The sequence below is a fragment of the Alternaria atra genome (assembly GCF_907166805.1).
Source record: "Alternaria atra isolate CS162 genome assembly, contig: 21, whole genome shotgun sequence".
NCBI classification, from domain to species: domain Eukaryota; kingdom Fungi; phylum Ascomycota; class Dothideomycetes; order Pleosporales; family Pleosporaceae; genus Alternaria; species Alternaria atra.
The window spans coordinates 6,640,755-6,665,165 of record NW_025091319.1 but is presented as its reverse complement, the minus strand read 5'-3'; the positions used below and the strand labels follow the sequence as shown (position 1 = coordinate 6,665,165).

Genomic DNA, 24,411 nt, shown 5'->3' with positions numbered 1-24,411 from the left:
CCTGTTGCTAACTTTATTACGGCTGATTTGGCGTAGTATATCGACGGTTGCAGTCCGCTAGGCGGAATAGCAGGCAAGTATTTCGCAGCCATTGTGCTGTTCGAAAAGTTACAAGTTTGGTAATAAGGACATAATATAGAACTGTAGTTGGATGATCTGCTGCAGGTATTTTGGATGCTGCGGCGCGCTACCTATCTTGCAGCTCAGTCTGTTCTCCATGGCTCCTAGCGCTGCCGGATCGCGCAGTAAAGTAGACCGCAGCTGCAATAGTCATGATTCGTCAACGCAATAGAACATCTCTCGTACTGACTAGTCCGATGCGGGAGTACATGTACAATCGGTGTGTGCCAAGCACGTCCGCTCTAATAAGCCTAGATAATTTTAAGTACCAACACGTGATCCGGTGCCCAACAACTCACCAATGTCCCTTACGTCATGCCTAGTAAAACTCCTAACTGCGCAATTCCGTAGCTACCATCGCCATCACCATCACACCCAACTGTTGGCTCTAAAGAAAAGAGCAACTCTGTGCTTGTGTTGTCGAAATGTGTGCGCTGAGTACTTTAGCCAATTTGTCCGCGCGACCAACGGACCACCCACGCGCTGACTCAAGCGACGCGATGATATAGCGAATGATTGACGGATTTATTTGCCGAAGATTCGCATCTTTATCGCCGATTTAACTCCTCTGATGTTTTCTCTCATCTTTTCCATCGCCTCCGTCCTCTTTCTGTCATCTAATCCATAATTTCTAATTTCCGGTCGCTCCAACATCAGTTGTCGATGACTTCCACGTCGGACATGTCCACTCACAACTCTACCAGCTCACTACCCAAAGAACCATCGCGACTCGACACATCAGTAAAACTCCACGACGCCCATGAAGTCCCATCCTGGTACGCGCATAACGCCTCCATCACCACCGGCTATCGCCCTGTAACAAAATCAATATCCCTCTGCATCCGCAGCTTATCATACGTGCACAACGAAACGGTCAACATCTACTCACACCTCATCCCCGCCGTAATCGTCCTTCTAACCAGCTACTCTTTCGATCGTTACTTCACCGCGCGATTCCCCAAAGCGTCCTGGACCGACGAACTCGTTTTCCGTATCTTCCTAACTACCTCTGTGATTTGCTTTGGTACCTCAGCTGTGTATCATACACTGATATGCCACTCGGAAGCTTACCATAGTTTGTGGGTAAGACTGGATTATGTGGCGATCATTGTGCAGATTGTGGGGAGTTTCGTGCCAGGGATTTATTTTGGTTTCTATTGTGAACCGGGGTTGCAGAAGCTGTATTGGTCTATGGTATGTATACAAAGGTATGCGGTGATATAGTGACTAATTCAATTCTTCAGATCGTTACTCTGGGGACATTGACGGCGACTACAGTCATTAACCCTAGCCTTCATGGCCCAAGATGGAAAACTTTACGCCTATCGGCTTTTGTCGCTACGGGCTTTTCGGCGTTTGCACCCATCTTCCATGGCGCGTTACTCTTTCCTTATAGTCAGTTTGACAGGCAGACTGGGCTGCGGTATTATTATCTTGAGGGTGTTTTGATAATGATAGGGGTGTGGTTCTATGCGGTAAGAATATCATGCTCATCACCACGTCCTTGTCTAGAAACGAAGCGGCAGCTAACATATGTGACAGACTCACTTCCCAGAGTCTTGTAGGCCGAAGAGATACGATATTTGCGGCGCATCGCATCAATTGTTCCACCTCTTCATCGTGCTAAGCGCCGCGGCTCATTATTACGGTGTTATGAGCGCGATGGAGTGGAACTACGTGAATCAGCGCTGTCAGTAGTCTTGAAGACCCACGTGTCTAACTAGAGGTATTCCCTCAAACCTTCTCTCACCCTTAACGTATATGCTGTCCCTTCTCGATCACCAACTCAACCGCTACGGTCTACCTCACAATCGCAACAACGACAAAAAGAAAAGGCAACTGGACACAGCAAGTTTCGAACTTGCATGTCCCGCATCACGACCAATATTGATGTCCTCGGCGGCGATAATGGAGAAGGAAGACATGGCGATGCGGTGCGGTATATCGACTGACTATAAAAGGTTAGCGAGATGGCATATCAAATCAGAGGCTGGAGGCTAACCTACACTCGGTAGGAGTAGTGAGTGGTTGTGACGTTCCCTAGTATATACTGTAGTAAATCGTAAATCTCGTTCCGAGAACATATCCAATCACCGGCTCCACCTGCGTCGCAGAAGCCAGCCTTCGAGCTGTGGCATTGGTCAGCATGGAAATTTGTGGCAAGTTGTACATCTCATGCGGGTGTCTCGTGCGAGCGCCGCATGGATACGAAATACTCAAGTGTCTATTATTGGGGGCCATTTCCGATAGTTGTCCGCCTGGAGAGAGCACACGGTCAGCTTCCCTCTCACTTTTTCATCGCTGCAATATCACTTCTCTTGCTTTCCCTTTCCTGCTCCACGTCGTAGTACTGCTTTTTTTTTCGTTGCGACACCGCGTCTTATACTGCCTCGCCTAAGAACTTGTGTGCCACCTATGCCACTTTCTCAGCGGTCTCCGCCGGCGGCTAAAGGTTTCGACAGCCCTGCCCCGCGTATCGAGATAGACAACGTCAGAAGAGAATTGATGCCTCCTGGTACAGCACCTAAGCTCCATGGCAGTGACCAGGTACCGCCGTGGTATGCACACAACGCATATATCCTTACGGGATACCGACCCGTAACGCACTCAATACGGCTTTGCATCCGGAGTTTGACCTACCTCCACAACGAGACCGTAAATATCTACTCGCATCTTCTTCTGGCGGCTTTAGCACTTTTTGGAAATTACTCCTTTGGAAGATACTTCACTTCGCGTTTTCCTCACGCATCAGGAGCGGATAAACTGGTCTTCCATGTATACCTGACGACTTCTGTCCTCTGTTTTGGCATCTCATCTGCATATCACACACTCATTTGTCATTCTGAACGATATGCAGATCTTTGGGGTCGTCTCGACTATGTCGCTATTGTCTTCCAGATCCTTGGTTCTTTCGTCTCTGGTATCTATATTGGCTTTTACTGTGAGCCAAACCTCCAGAAACTATATTGGACGATGGTAAGTACCCGGCGATCCCAGCCCCGAGTTGGCCTAACTTCTTTTCTAGATTATCACACTAGGAGCGTTAACGGGTTTTGTCGTTATCAATCCTCGGCTCCAAAGTATGAGATGGAAGACACTTCGTCTTTCAACATTTGTTGCGACGGGTCTGTCAGCTTTCGCACCAATACTTCATGCAGCCAGCATCTTTCCATACGATCAATTAGACAAGCAAGCTGGGCTACGTTATTATTATCTCGAAGGGTTCTTGATACTAATTGGTGTTGGATTCTACGCGGTATGGTTCTCGTGCTTGTATTGTCTCATACACTTGGTACCACTGCTAACGCGCAAGATAGACCCATTTCCCAGAGTCCCTAAAACCTAGGAGATTCGATATCTGGGGCGCATCCCACCAGATATTCCACATAACTGTAGTTCTTGGCGCGTTAGTCCATTTCTATGGCATACTGCAGGCGTTTGAATGGAATTATGTCAACCAACGCTGTGACTGGCACTAGTCATTAGGCAGAGATGCGAAGCTAGCACGGTGTTTCCATTACTGTAAAAGATGTCCCTCTGATTATAGTTAGAACAAACGTTGCATGGCTAAGATCTTCCTGGTACCTATATCTCTTTGCTTGTCCGTGGCAAAGACTAGAATGTTCCTATCACTTCTCCAGTCTGCTCTTACTCTCAACCCATATAGTATCCTTCCGCAATCGCTATATTCCAGACTGCCCAACTTTACCTCTCCACAACCCTAGTCTCTATTGTTAACAAAACGTAAAAACTAATGAACACAGGAAGACCCGAACTAGCATTTCCCGCATTACGACCGCCAGGCGAACGAATTATTACGTATTCTGCTACCCAGTGTACACCCGACTATCACATTCATGCGAATGAGTGCTGGGCGACGCTAGGCCAACGTGTGCGGACTCTTTACTATTAGGCTATGTGTCCTGGTTCTTCCTTGATGGGAGAGTTAAGATATGATAAGTACGTGTACAAGAAGTTTAGATGAGGTGAGAGAGATGGTGAGATACCTGAGGTTTAGAGGTGAGAGAAATTAGTATGGGATATCCGAGAATTTGATTCAAAAAGTCATATAGTTCTGCAAACCTGATCGTAATCTATGTGTAGTCATGTATGATTGTGAACGTTGGAGTCAATGGTGACTATTGATGTCATCAATGACGTTCGTAGAGGGCAGACTGTACCAGAGACAAGGAAGGTACTACGTCTGAGACAAGCATATCTAAGCATCGAGTACATGATTAAGGTCAATGGAATGGATAACACTAACTAATATGTGCTCATTACTAGGAGAATTCCTCAATCTCAATATCCTTAAGTGGACTCTTAAGCATATCAAAATCTGCAGTTTTCGCGTTTGGAGAATAAACCGTGTCGAGATGGGTAATGAAACCGGGGTTCATAACCGTTGGGAACAACAAAGTCGAGGTGACTAGAGAATTCTGTGCTGCAACCTTTTCTCTATAGGGTGTTGTGTGGATTCTCGCGGGTAAGCCATTGTGGTGGCTCTTCCCATAGGGGCGGGTGGAGATTTGCTCCCAGGGAAGATGAAATATCTTTTGGCCGTGGTGGCGTAAGCCAAAAAGATCGGCCGAGACGCCTAGAAAATCTTGCGCTGAGTTGTTATCCCCTTTCTGGTGTTGTGTAGAGCTCCATAAGGAGACTCCACGTGTAATAAGTTCGACTCTTAGTTTGGTAACGGCAAAGGACGCTTTTTTTAATAGGTTGATTCAGTTTAGGTGTATTTTTGTGATTTATGTCGTTTTTTTGTTTTGAGGAATCGGTCGTACAGTTGACGAGGCTCAAAGATTCAGCAGGAATGCTTCTTAAGGTGTTTTAGTAAGTTATCGTATCGCGTGAAAGATTTTTGACAGCCTGGAGCTTGGCAGGGAAAGCGTTCTTGTACCGCTCGATGTGTCTTGATGTGGCGGGTTAGATCTGCTCGGAGACTGAAAGTTCTTTGACAGCCGGTCACGGTGCACTTGTGGCGTCGTTGGTGCTTCCTATTGATGTGGTCGCTTTTGAGATGAAGTTAGATGGCGCATCATTGAGGGAGGTGTTGGTACATACTTGAGGTCGCAATGCCTTTTGAAGGTACCGTTGCAGAAGCTACAAGATAACTCGTGTGTCTTTTCTGTCTTGTTGTTGTTGTTGCTATTGCTGTCTTCGGGGCGTGTTGATTGTCTTGGAGCCGGCGGGGTCGATGGGAAGCTATTGTCGAGACTACTTCTCAAAGTAGTAGGCGTATTCGAATTTGACTGTTCGTCGAGTGTAGACGAATTGTTGTTGTCGTCAAATAACGGGGGTGGTAATTCGTTGGCGAGAGTAGTATCCCTGGTAAGGTATGGAGCGTGTATAACTGGATTGATATTCAATTCGAAAGCAAACGGGCTGAAAGAAGAAACTGAAACGTCGCAAGAGAGTCCAAATCTCGAGAATGACGAAGTACAATGTGACGGAAGGGAAATAAAAAGTCGTAAAGGCGAAGACTACACTGGCCTTCGCCCAAGGCTGTCTGGGGAGTAGGCGGATGGGTGAGGGTGCTCGACCCGAACGCCCAGAGGCGTAGTAGTGATGATTTTGTGAAGCAGAGATTTGGGGTGGTGCAGAACTTGATTGAGGAGAGTATCTTGTGGTGAAAGGACTTGGAAAGAATTGATTGTTGAAGATAGGGTTGGAAGAAGAGAGCTCGTACATGGACTTCAAGATTACCTTATATGTCGGAGCCGTGTCTTTGGAGGCATGGAACCTTCGGACGAGGCTGAGACTCCGCCATCGCGCTCACCGATAACATGCATGCTTATTGCTCGGCGGCTGCAGTCTGTCCTGTCATGATTACATGCCTCCACATCCTATTGGACGAGGCTACTGGAGGCGTAGAGTAGAGTGTCGTGGAGGTCGGAGGTCGGAGATGTCAGGGAGCTAGTCGTCTTCTCTCTGCCGGGGTCACTATGTTGTCTTAGGTCAAAGTCTCCATGGGTTTGAACAATTCACCAACCACTTTCACGTGCATAATCTGATATTGGGGTGCTTAACAAGTTGTTTTCCTTATGTTTTCTCTCCTTTGAATCGGATGAGGATGCTAATGTGCCAATATATCCCCATCATATCAAACATGACCTTCCACATCCATCCACATCTTGCCGAAAACAGTCCAAGTATTACTACTATATTGTCGTCTCATTCCAAGCAACACAAACACTATCTTTCCACTTCCCAATCAAACCCCTCACATAGAACTCCCAAAACACCAGATGTCCCATATGCCCCAGAAAGGATTGTAAACATGCTCCGTATATACCTTCCGCCAGAAGCGCCAGATCTTTTTATAAGGAGTGAAAAATATGGACAGATGTGAAGGAATGTAAATAAATGCCGTTATCGTAACCGCGGTGAAGCGTGCGAGTCTTGACGTTTTTTCTTGTAATTTGCGTATCGTACATGCGAAGCTTTCTTCATCTACCAGATACCAAACTGGTACGTAAAGTAAAGCATGGAGCCGAGTGTAGTTCCGGTAGTCAAGAGCATGGTTCCGAGAGTCATTTTCTCGGTGAGGGAGAGAGCGCCGTTGCAGTTGGGGCATGTGTATCCATCTAAAAGACACTAGTTAGCAAACATGCTCTCCGTACTAAAGTAAGAAATCGGGAATTGGAGATATATGAAAAAAGCTTACCTTTGAGAGAAATGTACTCCTGCGGCAAGTACATGCCAAAAGTGAAACCACTGAAAGCACCTAGATAACCCGCCCTCGGCGCCGCAGTAGCACTGAGGTCCGAGTCGTAGATGAGCAGCTTGTAGTTCTCCGTCAGGAAGGGAGCCTGACCCTCTGGCGTCTTCTTGGTGTCCCAGAGGACTTCTGTCTGCTTGGCGGACATGTTGACGGCGATGGTGTAGGTGGCTTGGTTGGCGGTGCACGAGGCGAGGACGTCAATGGCCGTGGGTGTCACGGAGAGGGAGGTGTAGTTCCAGGCAAAAGTTACCCAGTCGCCAACTTTGTAGAATTGCGTTCCGGCGAGGGCGTTGGGGGTCACCATTGTGAGGCCTCCGGCGGGTAATCGGGCGTCGAAGCTGGTAGACTTTGAGCCTTTGCCGGTTGTCCTGGAGCCCGAAGGCTTCTGTGTGCCGCTTGCTGTTTCCTTTGCGGTGTTGGAGGCGTTGTCACCGCTGCTGTTGTTGTTGTTGTCGTTGTTGTCATTGTTGTCATTGTTGTCATTGTTGTTGTTGTTATCGCCGGTTGCGGTCGGTCTCGCCGCAGATGTTCGGGCGGGCTGTGTGCTGGCGGGTGCGTCTGAGGAGGCGTTGTCGTTGTTGTTATTGTTGTTGTTGTCTAAACCATGGCATCAGTACCTAATCCATTCGATCCGAGAATATCACACATACTGTTATCTTGGCGTCCAAGAAGCACATTCTTGACATCGGTCAATCCATGGATGTTGTCGAATGCGTGCTTGACGTTCATGGCGTGCGTGACTGACGACATGGCCACGACGGCAGCGAGGATCTGAGACGGCCTCATCTTGTCCAAATGATGCCAACGAAAAGTATCCCTTTAAACTTGAAAGCAACAGGCTCCAAATAGAGTAAGTCGGGCGTAAAAGCTCGTTTGGTGGGCGGAAAAGTCCTCGTGGATCCGGGGGGATTGTGCAACTCGGGTGGGTGTCAACAAGGCGGGACGGGAGTAGAGCGAGAGGCGACGCGACACAAGCGACTTAATTACGCAACGTAGACGATGGATATTACTAACACTCCTCCGTCCGATAAAACGAGCGACTGGCGAAGGGTGAGAGGGGTGGGGAGTTGCAGGTAGCGATAAAGCGATTGATGGTTTTGCTCAACGGTGGACGCGAAAGGAGAGCAGCTGGATAGGGTGGATGGTGGTCTCAGCGTAGTAGCAAAGCGCAGCCCAGCGGCGGCGGCGGCGGCGAATGGGACACACCAGGGGCCGACACTAGCGCTAGGGCAATGCAACCCTAAATATAACATTCTAGCTCCGCAACAGATTATTGCTCCGAGGCCATCATCAATGCGCTCTTCGTATTCTGTCTTGTCCTCGTTCTTTGCAGTAAGACTTTTCTCGCATCTTCTAAAGCTGTGGGTTCGGTGAATCCTGCAAGAAACACGATGATGGACTTGCGTGTCCTTTGATGCAGTATCCAATAGCGCCTTCCGGACACGAAAACAATTTGGTTTCCCGAGGGATGGCGATCATCGACTTTCTATGGCCACTCACATCAGCTCTGAGCCCAGCCTCCTGCAAGCCCGCCGCAAACACCACATCACATCATGTTTGGCATCATCATACTCATGTTGGAGAAATTACCATCTTCCATCAATGCAGTCGGTCCGCCCATTGCTCAATGAAACTGCTGACGGAACAGACTGGCCAGGGTCCCCTCAGCAGATCGAGCCTCATCACCAAGGGTCCAACAAAGGAGATCTGTGGGTATCACCGTACGCCTGATGTGCAGCAGATCATCCACCTTGATCCATCTGTCGGTCGTTGTATAAGGATAGAGGCGAGATATTCCCATCTTGTTGAAAGTACCAAAAGTCGTCAAAGCATGAAAATGATCTTGATTGTCATCACGACTTGGCACAGCCACTTATTTCTGCCTTCAGCTTCAGCCTTCAGCACTCTACTGCACAACACGCATCGCTTCGCCGCACCACATGCTGTCTTATAAAGATCCTGTTCTCGCCAGATGTATGGTTTGTTTATATGTAGCATACTTTTTTTAATCCATGGGAATTTGCTAGTGCCCGCGAGTAACTGCCACGCGACATCCGAACGGTACCATGACTACACAAGGCCCCAACAGTCTTGGTTGGGTCAGCGAGCCGGTAACGCGCGGCATGTCATCACTACTGTTTACTTGCATCTCGACGACCATCATATGCACGTGGAGCGCACTGCATTTGAATGTACCTACGGAAGGCTCATTCCTTTACTCGGTGCTTTTTACTGAGATCGGGTTGTTTGTGTTGGCAATCGCGCCTGAGTATCTCGTTGCGTGCGCTGTCCGTGAATGGTTTGTTATAAAAATCTTATTACATCTAAAGGGTATCTGCATATATCCAACTCTGCCTATATGAAGCCGACGTCAATCATCTATGATAAGTAAAAAAAAAAATACGCGCTTGCTCAAACAACTTTTCATCGCTGCTACCGCCTCCCTTCCCACCACGCCTTATCCTTCTCTCTCCGGTGGGGCATACTCTCCCTAATATCCGTCTCCCGATCACTAGCAAACTCCACACTCCTCGCCCGACTCCTACTCCTCGGCCGCTCAACCTTGGTATTGCTTCGTCTCGGTGGGGGCCCCCGATCCTCCGCTGGAAACGTCGATCTAGGAGAAAACGTATCCCTCCTCGTCTTCCTCGTTGACGTAGGACTAGCAAGTCCACCCCCAACTTTACTAGCCGAGAAATCCGCTGATAGGGGCCGTGCAGTCCTGCGTTTACTCCGCGTTGAAGTCGTTGCGGGGGGTTTCTTGATGTAGTCGTATGTGGCTGGATCGCGTTTGGCGAGTTCACGTTCTAGGCGCCATAATGGGGCTTCGGGAAGCACTTTAACAGCCATGGTGTCTCTCCATTTGATTTTCCAGTAGACTTCGGCGTCGCCGGCTCGCGAGTTGTTGGTGCCGTAGTCGACAACGAGTTTGTAGCTGTCTGTTAGAGCGCGGGCTTCGTAGAGACCGCGGTCTTGGATCCCGGGGCCTTCGAGACGGTAACGTGTGCGTACTGAGGGGTGGATGTATTCGTTTGTTTGGCGGAGGGGGCGGTCTGTTGCCCGGCCTGAGAAGGGATCTACTGACGTGTATTGACCTGGTCTGCGTGCCTGTTGTTTCTGTTAGTACACGTGTGTCGACCTTGAAGCCACTGGGCACCAAGACTTACAGTACTGCCACCCAACGCAAAGGCACCCTTCAGCTCATTATAGATTTTGCCAAAACTCCACGGTCTGATGGCGCCTTCCTCCTTTTTGTAATACTTCTCATTCAGATCGTCTTGTTCGAAAAGATATTCAGACCGTAAATCCAGGAATGGCTCGAGTTGACTCATCATCCACGCAAGACTAATATTCGCGATTTGCATGTCATCGTAACCACCGCCTACATTGGCATGCGCACCAGGGAACCATACTTGGCGGAGGGTCGTACGGTTGCCCTCGGGCTTTTCCCAGACAGCAGGGGAAAACGATGACCGATTCTCATCCAGGGCAAGCGCTTGAAATGCATTTTCGATGCAGTTGGAGAGCTTGGTGTCATAGAAAGTTGTTGCCTTTGACTGCTTCATTTGCAGCCCCAGGCGTTGCAGCTTGCCAATCCGGGGTATGCCAAGACTGCCAACCGTGTCCCACACCGCTATGCATTTGATAGGAATGTCGAGTCTGGTCAGTCCTCTGCGCTCTAGTTCTTCTGCGTATCGTGGGTCATCTGCGCTTGGTTTCCGGGGAAATGGTACGTCCTCATGTTTTGGGCGATAGTCGGGGTTCCGCCGGTTTTGAACATCTTCGTACACTTCTGGTAGGGTATTCAAGCCCTTCTTTGTGAGAAGCCCAATCTCTCCGATCAAGCCTGCGATACTACGCGCAGTAAACGCGCCTCTTGAGAACCCTAGCAAGAAAATCTCGTCTCCTGGGTGATAGTTGTTGGCAAGGAATGAGTAGGCTTCTCGAACATCCTCGCTGAGGCCTTTGCCTGTGGCGCCCCCAACTAAGCGAGAGAGTTTTCCACCTTCGGTCCCAATTCCCTGGTGATAGTTCACAATTTGCTGGATGCCATCCTGGCTGACCGCCTTGATGGCTCTTGATATCCGAGTGATGTTACTTGGGATGGAAAGAGTCCCGTTCTTGGTTCCATCATCTGAGTTTAGCCAGGTTCCGTCACATGCAACAATCAACCTCTTGAACATGCCCCTTCCACCACTGAGTCCCGGTGCATCGACCATCGGTTCGCGCATGCTACGCACGCTTCTGCTTCTTGCGCGGGGTTGTACTGGTACATCAATAATGAGCGGTGACTTAGCCCCACTTCGCGGAACATCCACAACGATGGGTGCTGGTGTGAGAGGCGCTCTGGTGCTGGGCGCCCGACTTCTGCTCCGCGCTCGAGATAGTGCTACAGACATTCTTTTCTTGAGATGCTTTGCTCTTTCTTGATGTGCCTTTGAAAAGGGCAATTGTTGTCGTGGAGCGGACGCAACCCAAGTCCAAGGGGAATTAGAACGGGCTACGTCAATATGGGTGAGCTTTTTGCGCCCGCGGCGAGGTTTGGTGACTGGCAATGCGGCTAACCCGGTTGCTGTTTATCCACGTGTCGACTATCCACTCTGCTGGTGTTGTGTTGCTGGCAGCCTTGGTGTTATGTCCGCGAATGGCCTTTCGTATACCACTTGGAAAGACGCCGGAAAGACGCGCTTCGTCTGGCAACGATGGCACCTCTGATGAGCAGGCAGATGAGGGTGTCGCGGATCCCTAGCCTCCGCTATTCACAATTTCCAGCTCTTCCGTGTTCCAACTCTTCAAACTTGATGGGCGGGAGTAAGCGAGGCAGCCGATAACCTCATCAGCCTCGGGAACCTGCAGCAAGCACTTTGACGCAGGGCACAAGAATTCGTGAAATGGAGGGGGTCGGATGGTCAATATGATGGGAAAGGAAATGGGGCGGACGTGTCGCGCAGCGCACAGCGCACTCTTACGTCGAGTGGTTGGGCGTCGGCTTCAAAGCTTTGCTGTAGGCTGGGGGTGCCCAAGTCATTGGACTCGCTTACCCAGCCTCTTGTCTGCGAACATGCGATTACCCCTCGGGATTGTTGATTATTACCAGGCTGATGAGAGAATAGCTGAAGCAGTCTGCAAAGATTTACTCGTTTTACCCCGCTGGTGCCCAAGTGTGCGCGCGTTGCATCGAAAGTGAGGCTGTTCTCCAGCACATCGCGCTCGACCGCAACTTCTTCAACAACGCAGCGCCAAGCTCGAGCTCACTTCCTTTCTGAGACTAGGATGCGTTGGATCGCATGGAGCCGCATTGGGCGCAGGCAGCCCTGCCGGTGAAGGCCCAATTTTCCACTCTGTTATGCGTTAGAGCAATGCCAGGTGTAGTGTTAGGTGCAGGAAGCGTGCGACTCGGGCGGTGAGGGAAAAGGTACGTGGTGGTAAGGGACAACCCGGCCCACCAACAATCGTCGGCAACAATCGAGATTGCCGACATCACGGACATTTTGAGAGCTTGTTTTGACAGGACCATCAATTGTTTGGAGGGGATATCAACTGTTTTTCAATTTCAAGAACTTTTATCTAGTAGTTCCCGTTTCCTTTCAGTTCATTCTCCGTCGCGCAAAAAGCGACGGCAACGTTCTGGTAAATGTTGACCAACACCTAGTCGCAGATCCGCGCAATCATGCGCCGAGTAACAATCCAGCGCCTCAGCCAGATCCCTTGGCTGGTAATCGCACAACTACACTCTACAGTTATCGTACAGAATTCCTTCCTAGACACCCACATCTCAAGAACTCCATGCGATAAACCAACATCCCTAGAGTGTATAGTGCAGCGCGAGCGGCAAAATGGAATCCATCTAGGACATACGCTATGACGAAACGACAAGAGGAGAGAATACAATAGATAGAGGAGGAATAGATGAGAGACGTGCCCCAAGAGAATCGTAAATGTCATAGACGGAGAGAAATAGTGAGAAAAGGACAGGCGACTTAGTAGCCGCCAAAAAGATCATCAAGCTCGTCAAGATCAATAAGCTCCGGGCTCTTCATGATCCAGTCGTCGTCGAGCTCAAGTTTTACCGATTTGCGCTTGAGCGATGGTGGAGGCATTTCGATGTGGAGAGTTGGTTTCAGCGCAGGGCTGCTCTGGAAAGCCATGAGATGGTCCATCTGACCAAAGAGTGCTGCTGCGGCCTCCGAGTCCTTGAGTGCAGCGCTCTCTACAGTCTCCTCGACAGAGACGGCGACTTCTTCCATCTTGACGTCGCTATGTTGTGTTGACTCAGCGGATACGCTGACAGATCGTTCGCGCTCGGCCTCCTGGCTCATGCGACGTTGCTGGAGAAATGACGCAGTCTGAGTGAACTCGCGCTCGTCCTTTTCTAAAGGCGGCGATTGGGCCCGACGGTTGTGCGAGATGTTTGCAGTCGTAGGTGGGTGGCTCTGGTTGGAGAAGGGGTCGCTGTTGACGCTGTCGTAGTCGGACAGATCTAGCTCTGGCGACGGCGACATACGACCTCTTGATCTCGCATCCATGTCCTCTTCGTCCGAGGTCCCAGACGAGAGCGACGGGGTGACGATGCGTGGTGCGATGGCGGCGCTACCTCCGTCGGCTGGAATAGGTTGATGCGGGCAGGTGGAGAGGAAGTAGTAGACGCGCTTGGGGTGAGTACCAACGAGCTTCTTGTCGAGGGGACATCTCGACAGAGCTGTCCAATTGCGCTTCAAGTAGGTGGCTAAGCGTGACGAGATGATGGCAGCTGGGTTTGCGGAGCTACCGTACGTCAGCATGAGCAAACTATTGGCCAAGCTTTGATGCTTCGGGGGGTTTGGTACATACCTCTCAACAATGGGGATAATAGGCGATAGAACGAGGGCGAGTTCTTTTAGTAGGTGGGGACGGTTGCCTGTCTTCTGGAGCTGTTCGATAACGCCAACCACGATTTCATCGTCGATGCCTTGGGTGTCGATCTTTGTCGTCCCAGACTCGCCGCCAGGTGAAGGTGGCGGGGTGTCCGCCAGTCGGCCTGAGCTTTTGGGTCGCTGTTCATCGGTACGCAGTGATGAGGGGCGCGATGGTGATGGTAGCGCTGACGAGAGTGAGCCGGAATGTGAGCGTTTCTGTTTCTTCGCGGCGTGCTGACCGTCGCTTGTCGAAGGCGGTGAGCGCGCGGGTCGCGGTCCTCCTGGCAGCTGTATGCCGAGTGACGGCAGCGACAGCGACTTCCGGCGGGTGTTGTAGGGCATCTTGGGGGCGGCGACGCAGTCGCAAACGTCGCTCAAGTAGAGGGGAAGGAGGAAGGGAGACTTCCAAGGGAGAAGTGAATTATTGAGGCTGACAGAGAATGTGCAGCCAAAAGTGTTTTGTTACTGGGAGAATGCCAGGGTCGTCGATTGGTCCGGTAGGAATGCAATGCAGCCTATACCACCAACGCTGCCGCCGAGTATGCAAGGTAGCGTGCGACGCTTCTGTCTGCACTGCAGCTTTTGGCGTCGAAAGGGCGCCCGATTATTCGGAGAGGGATGTTTGATGGTGTTGAACGCTGGGTGGCACCCGTCCTGTCGCAGCTACGCGGCTCGCCTCCTGAAGGCAGTGAATACGTAACTCGGCGAAGGCGACTGGTTGCCTCAAGCTCGAACCAATAACTATTGCAACACAATTAAGTGCAGCTGCAACACCACGGTAATCAGGAATCAGAAACAGTGAGAAGCAAGAGTAAACGGAATAGGACAGGACAGTTGATGTCGGGCCCTGATGTAGTTCGAGGGGTGGTGAGGAAGAGGGGATGCGACGAGGGAAAGAACGGAGGCGTAGTGGAGCACACAGTGAAGAAGGAGCGACTAGGCTCCGGTAAGAGACCGTGCGTTTAGTAGGGTGAATGTATCCAGGGATCGCCTCTTTGGTTATGACAGCATACTACTTTTAGAGCCCGTTTTTGCTTTGTTGGCCAGGGGCTAGAGCCTAACGCTCCTATCAACATGCCGTGGCTACCTGCATGTACCACCCGGTAAGGTCTTGTAGAGTAGATACTCGCCGGACGCATTTCAGGGTATGGCTATTCGGCTGCCTGCTCCAACGTCTTGTACAGGCTTCGCTATCCTGCCCAATCCAATCCTTCTGCGAGTCTGGGCTGTCTGTGTCTTGCACCTCTGCCCGTGTCAAGCTTCGGGCACTGGATGGTCTCAGCGGAGCCCGGAACAGTGAACACCGCACTTGGATCTCTATACATCTTGCCCCGAGCGCACAATAAAGTGGCACATGCTAGACGATGCTTGTAAGGATGCTTCCTTGCCGATAAACCTCCGCCAACGATACCAACGCCCATGGCCCTGAGACGGATTTCCCGCAAGTAACCTCATGCTCAGCATGTCTCGTTAGAGCAACGCGCATCCTTCGCACCTGCAATTGGGCGGGTCGTCACAGTTGTCCCGCAAGCTGACCGCCATAATATCCTCCGTACTCCAAGCAGTCAAACGGCCACGATGCGAGTGGACGGACGCTTTCCATGATCTGATGCAGTGTGCATATCATCTTGTTCCAGAGCGGAGACATCCCTGTTCTGAGGTTTCGCCTAGCATACAAAGTGGATTTAGCCTTAACGCTGGAACCAGGATGCCCCAGGGCGGTGAGCACACTTTTCTCGAATTTTTCTTTAACGGAAGTTTTCCTACTGGCATGCGGCCAACCCTCGGCAACGTTAATACGCGAACGATAAAAAGCGTTCTCACAGCATGTGGCTTGATTGCCGCTTGTTCAATCGTTATCAAGGTGGCATAATGCACGAAAAAAGCACAGTGATGATGATGCCGAGCTCTAGATCTTCTGGCACATCTGTTTCATCAGCCTCCACTCCGCATTGCGACCACACCCCCAAACATTGCGCACGCGAGTTGCCATCACTTCCGATGGTTGCGCAGGGATCGCGCATATGTCTTTCCCCAATGTGGACAGGCGCATGGAACCAGGTCCGGTCTGCATGTGCAGCACAGCGTCACCTTTTGTGGGGAACTGGAAGGTATGGCGCCGCACTTGTCCTGTGGGCAAACAGATTTACGGATGCGCTACGTATCTTCCCCAGACGAAGTGTGGACTGGATGAGGAAGTTGGAAAGCCGTGAAAGACGGTGAAGATGCATGTTTGTTTGCTTGTTCCCACACTCGACGACATGTCCATCGCTGGCATGCATCTTTATCTGACTCGACGAGGTAGAGTGCTCGGCATGATGATTACAACGCGTGAGCCCATCGTATTCAACGGTATGAGATATCAGATCCCAAGCCCACATGCAAATACAAGGCATGTCTGGACGATAAGACAGAACAAAGTTCGGGCGAGCCATGTCGCGTTCCAGAGTGCTGTGACGCCATTCTCTAAATGCCCATGATCCCGACCGCAGATCTCACTTCTTCTCGCTTCACCTGCTGTTGATCCCAGGTTACGATGGTCGCGATCTGGAAATTGCCGCATTGGGTCCTTCCCCTCCATATGCGTAACGTTGACGTCGGTTCAACAAAGCCAAGTTCGCTGATACAACGCCGCAACTTGGGGAAGTGTGAGTTTAACTCGCGTTGTCTGTAATAGCGGCACAACTCCACAATCTCGATGCCATCTCCATGGTGGTGAATGTGGGGAAGGCGATACGGTGAATTATCATCTCCACAGCGACCACCATGGCTTTTGTGTAACCGGGGATCCGGTTGGTGCAGCGAGCGGCTCCTCAGATGTGGTGGTCTCGGCCACTCTTTGCCGCATGCCCTTCCTCGGCTTCAACTGCAACCACCAGGTCGTGCCGAAATTGTAGCGTTTCATGTCGACGACTTCCAACCCACTCTCTTCGACAATCTTGCCGATGTCTTTGTTCCACCAGCAACCATGTTCATCGGCATGAGCTGGAGCTGTTTTGTCTAGCATGTTGTTGAGCCACTCGTAATGCGACTTGCCGTGCTCTAGAAGTAAGATTTGTCCATTCTCATTGGTCGATGCTTCTAGATTCTGCAGCAGCTTCACGGGCTCGGGAGTGGAGCAGAGTCCCATTGTCTGTATCACCGTGTCGTATCCGTCTTGGGCACCATATGGTGGCGTTATCGGGTCTATGGCGGACTGTTGCTTGAAGAAGACACGGCTAAAGTACTCTTTGTGCGTATCGTTCCACTTTCGCTTTGCAACGGCCAGCATGGGCCCGCTTGAATCGAGCAGCGTCACTGTCGCACATTGCTTGGTCTTGTAGTAAGGTATGTTCCTACCCGTACCAACGGCCACCTCCAGTACATGTCCCTTAGCCATGGCAGTAAGCTTCTTGCGCTTCCTAGTCAGGAAGAGCAGCATCTCAGACGTATCTACTTTCTCGTCATAGCCCTCGGCCTCTTTGTCGAAGCGGTCAGAGAGGTCTTCTGGCAAGTCTTTCAGGTCGGGATCTTGTGTCAAAGACGTGTAGAGCATGGTCGCGTATGTGCCCATTCCAAATGCGATCAGTCCGACACCGAACATGGGCCATTGTCTCCATCTCCGTAGTTTTGCCTGATGTTGTGCCGACCTCAACTCCTCATCCGACAGGCGCTGTAGATCTGATAACTTTGGACGTGCCGCCCATACTCTCTTCGCTGCTTGTTCAGGTGTTTGGTTGGCGGGAGCTCGTAGCGGTAGTTCAGTGTCTAGTTGCGCTCGGGGTATTCGTCTGCGTAATGGTATAGTGGGCTTCGACGGTATCGCAGACTTTACAGGAAATGATTTCGGGGGCTTCGGTAGCTTTGCCATCGCGATGCAAGCAGATGCAGAACAAGTGAGTAGCGAGTGACGGTGAGGTGCAATTGGTGAAGCTGTCGAATATCAAATTGAAGCCTCAAATCTTTCGATGCGCCGACCCAATCGCTCGGTAGCGTCAAAGCTTCCTTGCAGCCACGAGGTATCAACCGTGCCCAGCCGGCGCACGCCCTTCAGACAACGATATCGGCCCACCATTGGCACTTGCACACCGTTCGGACTCATGTAGGATGACTTTTCTTGACACCTTTTCTTTTCGTTTCTTTTCTTTTGCACAGTTATTGTATTTCTAAACGTCTTGGCTTCGCGCGCAATGGCTTCTTCTGCGTCTCCCGAGACATCCTCATCTATCTTAATCGTCGGCAGCGGTGCCTTTGGACTTTCCACTGCTTATTCATTATGTCAAAACCCGCAGTACAAAGACACCTCAATTACTATTGTAGACCGTCAACCCTTTCCTACGCCTGATGGTTCGAGTGTAAGTAGAGCGTCTAGTCTACACTGTTTCAACACCTTGCCTTAGAGCAATACACTCGCCAGTGGAATCGACCTTTTCAACCAAGATCAAACGCTCAAACGAAAACATATAGATCGACACTTCACGAATCATCCGTCCCGATTACGCCGCTGCACGCTATACCCGCCTTGCCACCATCGCGCAGAATCGCTGGCGGACCGACTTTGCGACCGAACACTATCATGAGGTCGGCCTATGCGTAACTGCTTGGGGCCCGGAACAGAAGTACGTTTCCGAATCGCTTGCAAACGTGCGCGCGATAGGGACAGACAAGGTAGAGGTGCTGAATTCAGCGGAAGAAATACAAAATGCATGTGGTCTGGAAGGCACAGACCCATGGGGTAATGGCAGCACCGGATATGTGAACTGGAGTTCAGGCTGGGCAGACGCGGAGGGCGCTATGATGTGGCTCAGGGAAAAGGTGGAGAAGCTTAATAGAGTGAAGTTTGTCACAAAGTCCGTAAAGAAGCTGTTGATCGATCACAAAACTAACACCGTCTCCGGCGTGCGCCTCACCGACTCGAGCGAGCTCAAGGCGGATCTGACAATGTTGGCGGCAGGCGCATGGACAGCGTCGCTCATCGACCTGCGGGGCATCTGCAAAGCGACTGGGCAAGCTCTGTGCTACATGCCCATCTCCAAGGAAGAGGAAGCGAACATGTCTACGCGACCGACTATCCTGAACCTCTCCCATGGCTTGTTCATGATCCCGCCTTCCAAGGGGCTGCTCAAAGTAGCGCGTCACGGCCACGGCTACCTCAACCCGACCACAATTCCCAACCCGGAGTCAGAAGACCCCAACGAGACAATCACAATCTCACTACCATACACACACGTCGATGACCCATCGCAGGCAGTTCCTGTAGAAGGCCAGCGCCAATGCCGAGACTTCCTCGCGTCGATCCATCCTTCACTCGCCGCACCCTCGCGACCGTTCACCAAATCGAAGATCTGCTGGTATACTGATACGAGGGATGGCGATTTCTTGATCTCGTATCATCCCAAGTACAAGGGTTTGTTTGTGGCAACGGGTGGTTCGGGACATGGCTTTAAGTTTTTGCCTGTCATTGGTGATAGTATTGTGGAGTGTATAGAAGGAAGGACACCAGAAGACTTCAAGGGTCGATGGGAGTGGCCGGCTGAGCGTATACCTGAAGAGCAGTGGGCTGGCGATGGAAGTCGGGGTGGGCCTGTTGGTATGATTTTGGAAGAGGAGATGGCGAAGAGTCAGGGTAAATTGTAGGTAGTAATGGTCGTCGTTGGAAGACAATAGGTCCGTGTATCTTGGTGTCTATATAAATATCCAACGCTAATACTACTGTTACCTCCTATTAACTGGATCCCATTCCATCTCTCCAAAATCATTTCCTGTACAGATCATGGTGGTGGTTCGTCTTCGCTTCTCTCAAACTCCTCCAAGTCGGCGCTATGTGGCTACTCCACGTCAAGCCACCTATCACTAAAAGCGAGCGCACGACTTTCATATCTTGGTCTCGGAAATGGCCACAAACCAAATCAAAAACAGGTGCTTCTTGCTAGTCATCCTCGTTTTCTCCAAAAATGACGACGATACTTTTTTATGTCGTTCGCATGTCACAAAAAAAAAGATAAATCTACGCTTCCATGATTAAAACGAGGGAGTTATATCAACAATAGATGTTGTTCCCACGAAGAGAAATATTCCATGCATATTCTTACACGTACAAACATCTACCGCTTGTACCCCTACTCCTTTTCATAAAAACGGCTGTGCCCCTTTTCAAAATGACGTATTATCACAACATGGCAGTGGCGCGGTTCACTCTCCTCGAAGTCCTCATTGCCACTCTCATGTGGCTTAAAAGTTTTGCATAGTGCACACATACTATATACGCTCCTGGTCACTCTGATAATCTTGCCTAGATAGAAACGTCCACGTCACTCTAAAGTTTATGGGAACGACTACACGTGTGTGGAAGAAAAGATCAAAAGTTTGATTGGTTAAAATCTACACAAGAAGAGAAGGTACCGAAATGAGGATGCTTTACCAAAGCATATCGACGACGGCCACTACACTACAGCAGGACGCTCAAGCACTGTGTCACACCACTCTAAGCGCGGCTGAAGCACTTAGTAACAAGTGCCTGGTCAGTCGAACCGTTAGGTGTCAATCCAAGCACGTAGCTCTGGTCAAAAGCACCCGCAGACCAGCCGATGTAACCAAGGTAAACATCACTGTTCTTGTTCAAGCTAGCAATGGCAGCGCAAACATCCGTCTCACACGAAGCAGTGTTACCACCACCAACCTCAGACAAGATAGCCTGACGCTTGTTGCTGCGAAGCCAGGTAGCAAGGGGAACGAAAGAGTCCTCAACGTGGTCGCTGGTGCACTCAGCGTGGGTACCAGAGTTGTCGCTGTCGAGGTAGCGGTGCACGTCGAAGATGATCTTGTCGGTCGTGCCGTCGGTGTCCTTGACCTTGAGGAGAGAGGGGCCGCTGGCGGTGGGGAAGGTACCCGCGGATGTGTAGTCCGTTCCGGGGACGAGGATCATTTGTGACTTGGCACCGGCCTTGCGGATGGCGTTTACGGCGGCCTGGGCAGAGTCGGCCCAGGTGGACATTGTGAGGTCATGGGGCTCGTTCATCAGACCGAAGGCGATGTTCTTCTCCGATGCGTACTTGGTTGCGATCTTGGACCATACGTCAGCGAATTGGTCGTTGGTTGGGCCGCCTTGTCCGATGATTTGGCCGTTCCAGCGGGCGTAGTTGTGGAGGTCGATGAGGCAGACGGCGCCGGTGGCCAAGCAGCCTTGAACCAGCTTGTCGTAGGCTCCAGCGACCGTGGCATCAAGGGCACCGCCGAGCTTGTTGGCAGTGAGATGTTGCCAGCCAATGGGCAGACGGAAGATGTTGAACTTGTCATCCTTGGAGAAATGCTGCATCTGAGCAAGTCCGTTGGAACCGGGGTCGACGTAGGCTCCGCTGCAGGACCCAGATGTGTCGCATCCGAAATCGAAACCAGCAATGTTCATACCAGCGTACTGAGTCTTTCCGTTTGACGAGCTGGGGGCAGCAGCCACAACAGCGGCCTTGCTGGTTGCGGCAGCTGCTGCTTTGGTCGAGGTCTTGGTGGCGGTTGCCTTGGTAGCAGCGGCTGAAGTTCGTGCCATAGTGACCATAGTAGTCTTAGGAGCAGCAGGGGCTGCCGCTCCGGCACCAGCGCCAGGCACACATTGAGAGTACCAGTCGTTCTGGACCTCACAGTGGTAGCCAGATACACATGCGGTGGCCCCGGTCCAGCCTTGTCCACCACACTGTGCGTAAGCCGCGCCCTGGGCGGCGTAAGCACCGCTTGCTGCAAGAGCAGCGAATGCGAATGCGTAGCGAGCCATTGAAACGAAGTTTGAATGAATGATAGACTTGGGTAGGTAAAGAAAGAGTGAGAATGCCAAATAGCACAAGTAGAAGCAAAGGACTGAAACTTCACAAATGTGATGGAAAACGAGGTAGACGGTGGGAAGATTGCGCTTTTATCATCTTATGGAAAGGGTACCTAGGCAGATACCCAAAAGGTCATGTCCTTGCGCTTCCAACCCGTTCGAGACCTAGATTCCAGAAGACGGGTTGGCGGCATATTGTCTCCGCATTGTTCCCACCGTTTCATGATCATTACCGAGATGCTCGGTGGTATTACCGGGAAGCTCGGTGGCTGTGAGCAGAATACCTGGGAAATAGGTTGCTGTACGACACGTTCGGTACCGGGACCTGTCAGTGCTGTCATCGGAGTGCGGCGGCTAGGCCAAGCGAGATGGTTGACCCACTTTTCGGCTTACTTACGAGCCGTTTCGAGGCCGTTTGCTTTGTTCAGTGAAACGACTAGGCTTAGATTAGTGGAGAACGGCGTTGGTTCCTTCATTTCGCCAAGATGAGAGGGGGTAGACAAGCTTCAGGATTCGGGGAGATCGGAAGCTTGGTATGCTTATAGAAGGGCGTGTCATCGTGTCGGGAGGCTGTCTTTTGATAGGTGCAGCATCGAATGCCTGGTTCTAGAACATCGGGTTGTGGTTGTTTGTATATTAGGCTGTTGCGCACCTTGGTGGCGTGAAGTTCCTTGCGATGAAGTTGTGGCAAGTGCAGCCGCGGCTTCAGCACTCTGGCTATAACCGGCGGAAGAAGTCGATATCATGAATTCTTTAGTTGTTTTACAAGATTCCACATGCGTAACGAGTAGACAGCAATGATCTCATTCCGTTGTATAACATATGGCGAGATTACGCGTTCTCTGTGGCTGCCATTTTGTTCATCTCTCGGTGTCGTAGGTATTCCCAATCTTGACTCATTACATCTCTGCATCGGAATTCGTTTACGGCATCCTTGAGTAGTGGTTTGCGAGTGAATACTAAAGAAAGACCAAGCATAGTTGTCTGTTATGCTTCGTTTCCCTTGTCAGGTAGGTATTCTTCATGACCGCATCCTCTCTACCCGTTGGTCATCAAGTCTCTCTTTGCAACCATTCAGGGTACTGGAATTTTGGTCATGATTCGCCCGCCTTTTTTTTTCTTCTTCCATTGTTGAAGTCATCCATCTTCCATATGTTGGTAAACCGCAGTCCGATGGTGTGTTTCGTGTTTCCGGGGATTATCTCGCAGTTTCTACAGCTCAACAGCCAAATCTTGTCTTCCAGACAACACCGTCCTCTATATGAGTAGCGAGATCGTGCAAGCCCCCTGGATCATATTCGGATCAAGCTATCCCAATCAGTACCCAGAGGCTACAGTGCACGCCCGATAAGGCCACCTGTAGTCTCAGCTGTTATCGGCGGTTAGGCAACGTCCTGATAAGGCCAACTATAATATTTCTGAATATCCCAAGTGTGTGGTAAAGATCTTTCTTGGCTCGGTTTGGCTTATACTTCGCAAAGTTAACATAGCTTGTAGGTTGTCGAGTCGGACTGCAAAGTGTAAACCTAAATAGCAACAACACTACACGTACCCGCAAAACCTCCAGTAGAATCAAACGAATGTCCATGGTATGTGTTGCTGGTATTCGGTCAACGCTGCATCCTGCATCGACCCCGCCTTTCCGAACATCGCTTGGCTGTGTAACAGCAACCAGGCAGCACGTTGTATTCAAACTTCTCTTTAACCCTGCGACTATTATCTGTTCTTGATTTTCTCTCTCTTGATTCAGCTCGAATTGCGAGGTTGATAACCAAGTTCTGGCTAAGATTTGAAGAATTCCAAACTCCAACCCCTTTTTGCTTATCTTATTCGATTTACCCCTCATCTCGATCTACTGGACACCATGCCTACAGTTGTTATCAAACCTGGTGCCATTATCTTTGTGACAGGCGTCAATGGGCTCATTGGAAGTCATATCGTCGACCAGCTGCTGAAGCGGGGATACAACGTTCGTGGTGCGGTGAGAGATGCCGAGAAGCACAAATACTTAATCGAGTACTTCAACGATAAGTACAAAGAAGCAAAGTTCGAGCTTGTGGATGTGCCGGACATGACCGCTGAGGATTGCTACGATAATGTCGTCAATGGTACGTCGAATATAGAGTCATTCGGATACTTTCTCTAGCAAAGCTAAGGTGCCATAATCCCTAGATATCGAGGGCTTCATCCACGTCGCGTCACCCATTGGAGGCATCTCAGATGTCAATGTTGCAATCTCGATCGCCTCTAGCGCAGGCTTAAATGCTCTCAAGGCTTGCGCAAAGGTCCCTTCTTGCAAAGGCCTCGTCTTTACATCATCATCCCTTGCTGCAACGTTTCCTCACCCCAACGTTGAGTTCTCGATTGATGAGAACACTTACAATGATGTAGCACTGAAGATTCTGGAGAAAGGGCCAGGTAAACCGGGACTGTTTGTCTACGCGGCCATGAAGACCGAGACTGAGAAGGCGATGATGAGGTGGATAGAAGAGAACCAACCTAGCTTCGTACTCAACCGCGTTGTAAGTCGGCTTTTCATCTATCGGAAAGAATGGTGCTAAGGTTTGAAAGTTGCCAAACGCGAATTTCGGCGCTGTCTTGATTCCCGAGCACTAAGGATTTCCTTCAACCATCGAATGGGCCCACGATGCCTGGGAAGGTGTACAGTCAGAGAGATGGACGACCTCCGTTGGTCCACAATGGTACATTCATCCTGTTGACGATGCACTTCTGCACATCTCCGCGTTGATCCATAACGATGTGAAGACTGAGCGTCTCTTCGGTTTCGCAGAGCCATGGAGTTACAACCAGATGCTAGACATATGGCGTAAGCTGTATCCCGAAAGGAAATTTCCAGATAACATTGAAGGTATGGG

General features: G+C 50.6%; 8 protein-coding genes across 8 annotated transcripts; 3 read left to right on the top strand and 5 right to left on the bottom strand.

The window, feature by feature from the left end:
* Positions 1–801: 801 nt before the first annotated feature.
* On the top strand, positions 802–3,599 carry ALTATR162_LOCUS2672 (uncharacterized protein; the record flags this gene model as incomplete). The annotated part of the gene is made up of 5 exons (XM_043310278.1): positions 802–1,314; positions 1,365–1,515; positions 2,978–3,096; positions 3,146–3,376; positions 3,438–3,599. The coding sequence occupies 5 exons, from the start codon at positions 802–804 to the stop codon at positions 3,597–3,599; spliced, it is 1,176 nt and encodes a 391-aa protein (XP_043166213.1).
* Positions 3,600–4,403: 804 nt separating this feature from the next.
* On the bottom strand, positions 4,404–7,576 carry ALTATR162_LOCUS2671 (uncharacterized protein; the record flags this gene model as incomplete). The annotated part of the gene is made up of 3 exons (XM_043310277.1): positions 4,404–4,578; positions 6,599–6,710; positions 7,498–7,576. The coding sequence occupies 3 exons, from the start codon at positions 7,574–7,576 to the stop codon at positions 4,404–4,406; spliced, it is 366 nt and encodes a 121-aa protein (XP_043166212.1).
* Positions 7,577–9,280: 1,704 nt separating this feature from the next.
* On the bottom strand, positions 9,281–11,079 carry ALTATR162_LOCUS2670 (uncharacterized protein; the record flags this gene model as incomplete). The annotated part of the gene is made up of 2 exons (XM_043310276.1): positions 9,281–9,955; positions 10,015–11,079. 2 exons carry the CDS (start codon positions 11,077–11,079, stop codon positions 9,281–9,283), a joined length of 1,740 nt encoding a protein of 579 aa, XP_043166211.1.
* Positions 11,080–12,828: 1,749 nt separating this feature from the next.
* On the bottom strand, positions 12,829–14,085 carry ALTATR162_LOCUS2669 (uncharacterized protein; the record flags this gene model as incomplete). Its single annotated transcript, XM_043310275.1, has 2 exons — positions 12,829–13,612; positions 13,679–14,085. The coding sequence occupies 2 exons, from the start codon at positions 14,083–14,085 to the stop codon at positions 12,829–12,831; spliced, it is 1,191 nt and encodes a 396-aa protein (XP_043166210.1).
* A 2,404-nt stretch (positions 14,086–16,489) lies between these two features.
* ALTATR162_LOCUS2668 (uncharacterized protein) lies at positions 16,490–17,593 on the bottom strand (the record flags this gene model as incomplete). Its single annotated transcript, XM_043310274.1, has 1 exon — positions 16,490–17,593. One exon carries the CDS (start codon positions 17,591–17,593, stop codon positions 16,490–16,492), a length of 1,104 nt encoding a protein of 367 aa, XP_043166209.1.
* Positions 17,594–17,912: 319 nt separating this feature from the next.
* Positions 17,913–19,359, top strand: ALTATR162_LOCUS2667 (uncharacterized protein; the record flags this gene model as incomplete). Its single annotated transcript, XM_043310273.1, has 2 exons — positions 17,913–18,077; positions 18,190–19,359. 2 exons carry the CDS (start codon positions 17,913–17,915, stop codon positions 19,357–19,359), a joined length of 1,335 nt encoding a protein of 444 aa, XP_043166208.1.
* Positions 19,360–20,206: 847 nt separating this feature from the next.
* On the bottom strand, positions 20,207–21,487 carry ALTATR162_LOCUS2666 (uncharacterized protein; the record flags this gene model as incomplete). The annotated part of the gene is made up of 1 exon (XM_043310272.1): positions 20,207–21,487. One exon carries the CDS (start codon positions 21,485–21,487, stop codon positions 20,207–20,209), a length of 1,281 nt encoding a protein of 426 aa, XP_043166207.1.
* Positions 21,488–23,399: 1,912 nt separating this feature from the next.
* ALTATR162_LOCUS2665 (uncharacterized protein) lies at positions 23,400–24,151 on the top strand (the record flags this gene model as incomplete). The annotated part of the gene is made up of 3 exons (XM_043310271.1): positions 23,400–23,643; positions 23,708–24,057; positions 24,107–24,151. The coding sequence occupies 3 exons, from the start codon at positions 23,400–23,402 to the stop codon at positions 24,149–24,151; spliced, it is 639 nt and encodes a 212-aa protein (XP_043166206.1).
* Between the last annotated feature and the right edge of the window lie 260 nt (positions 24,152–24,411).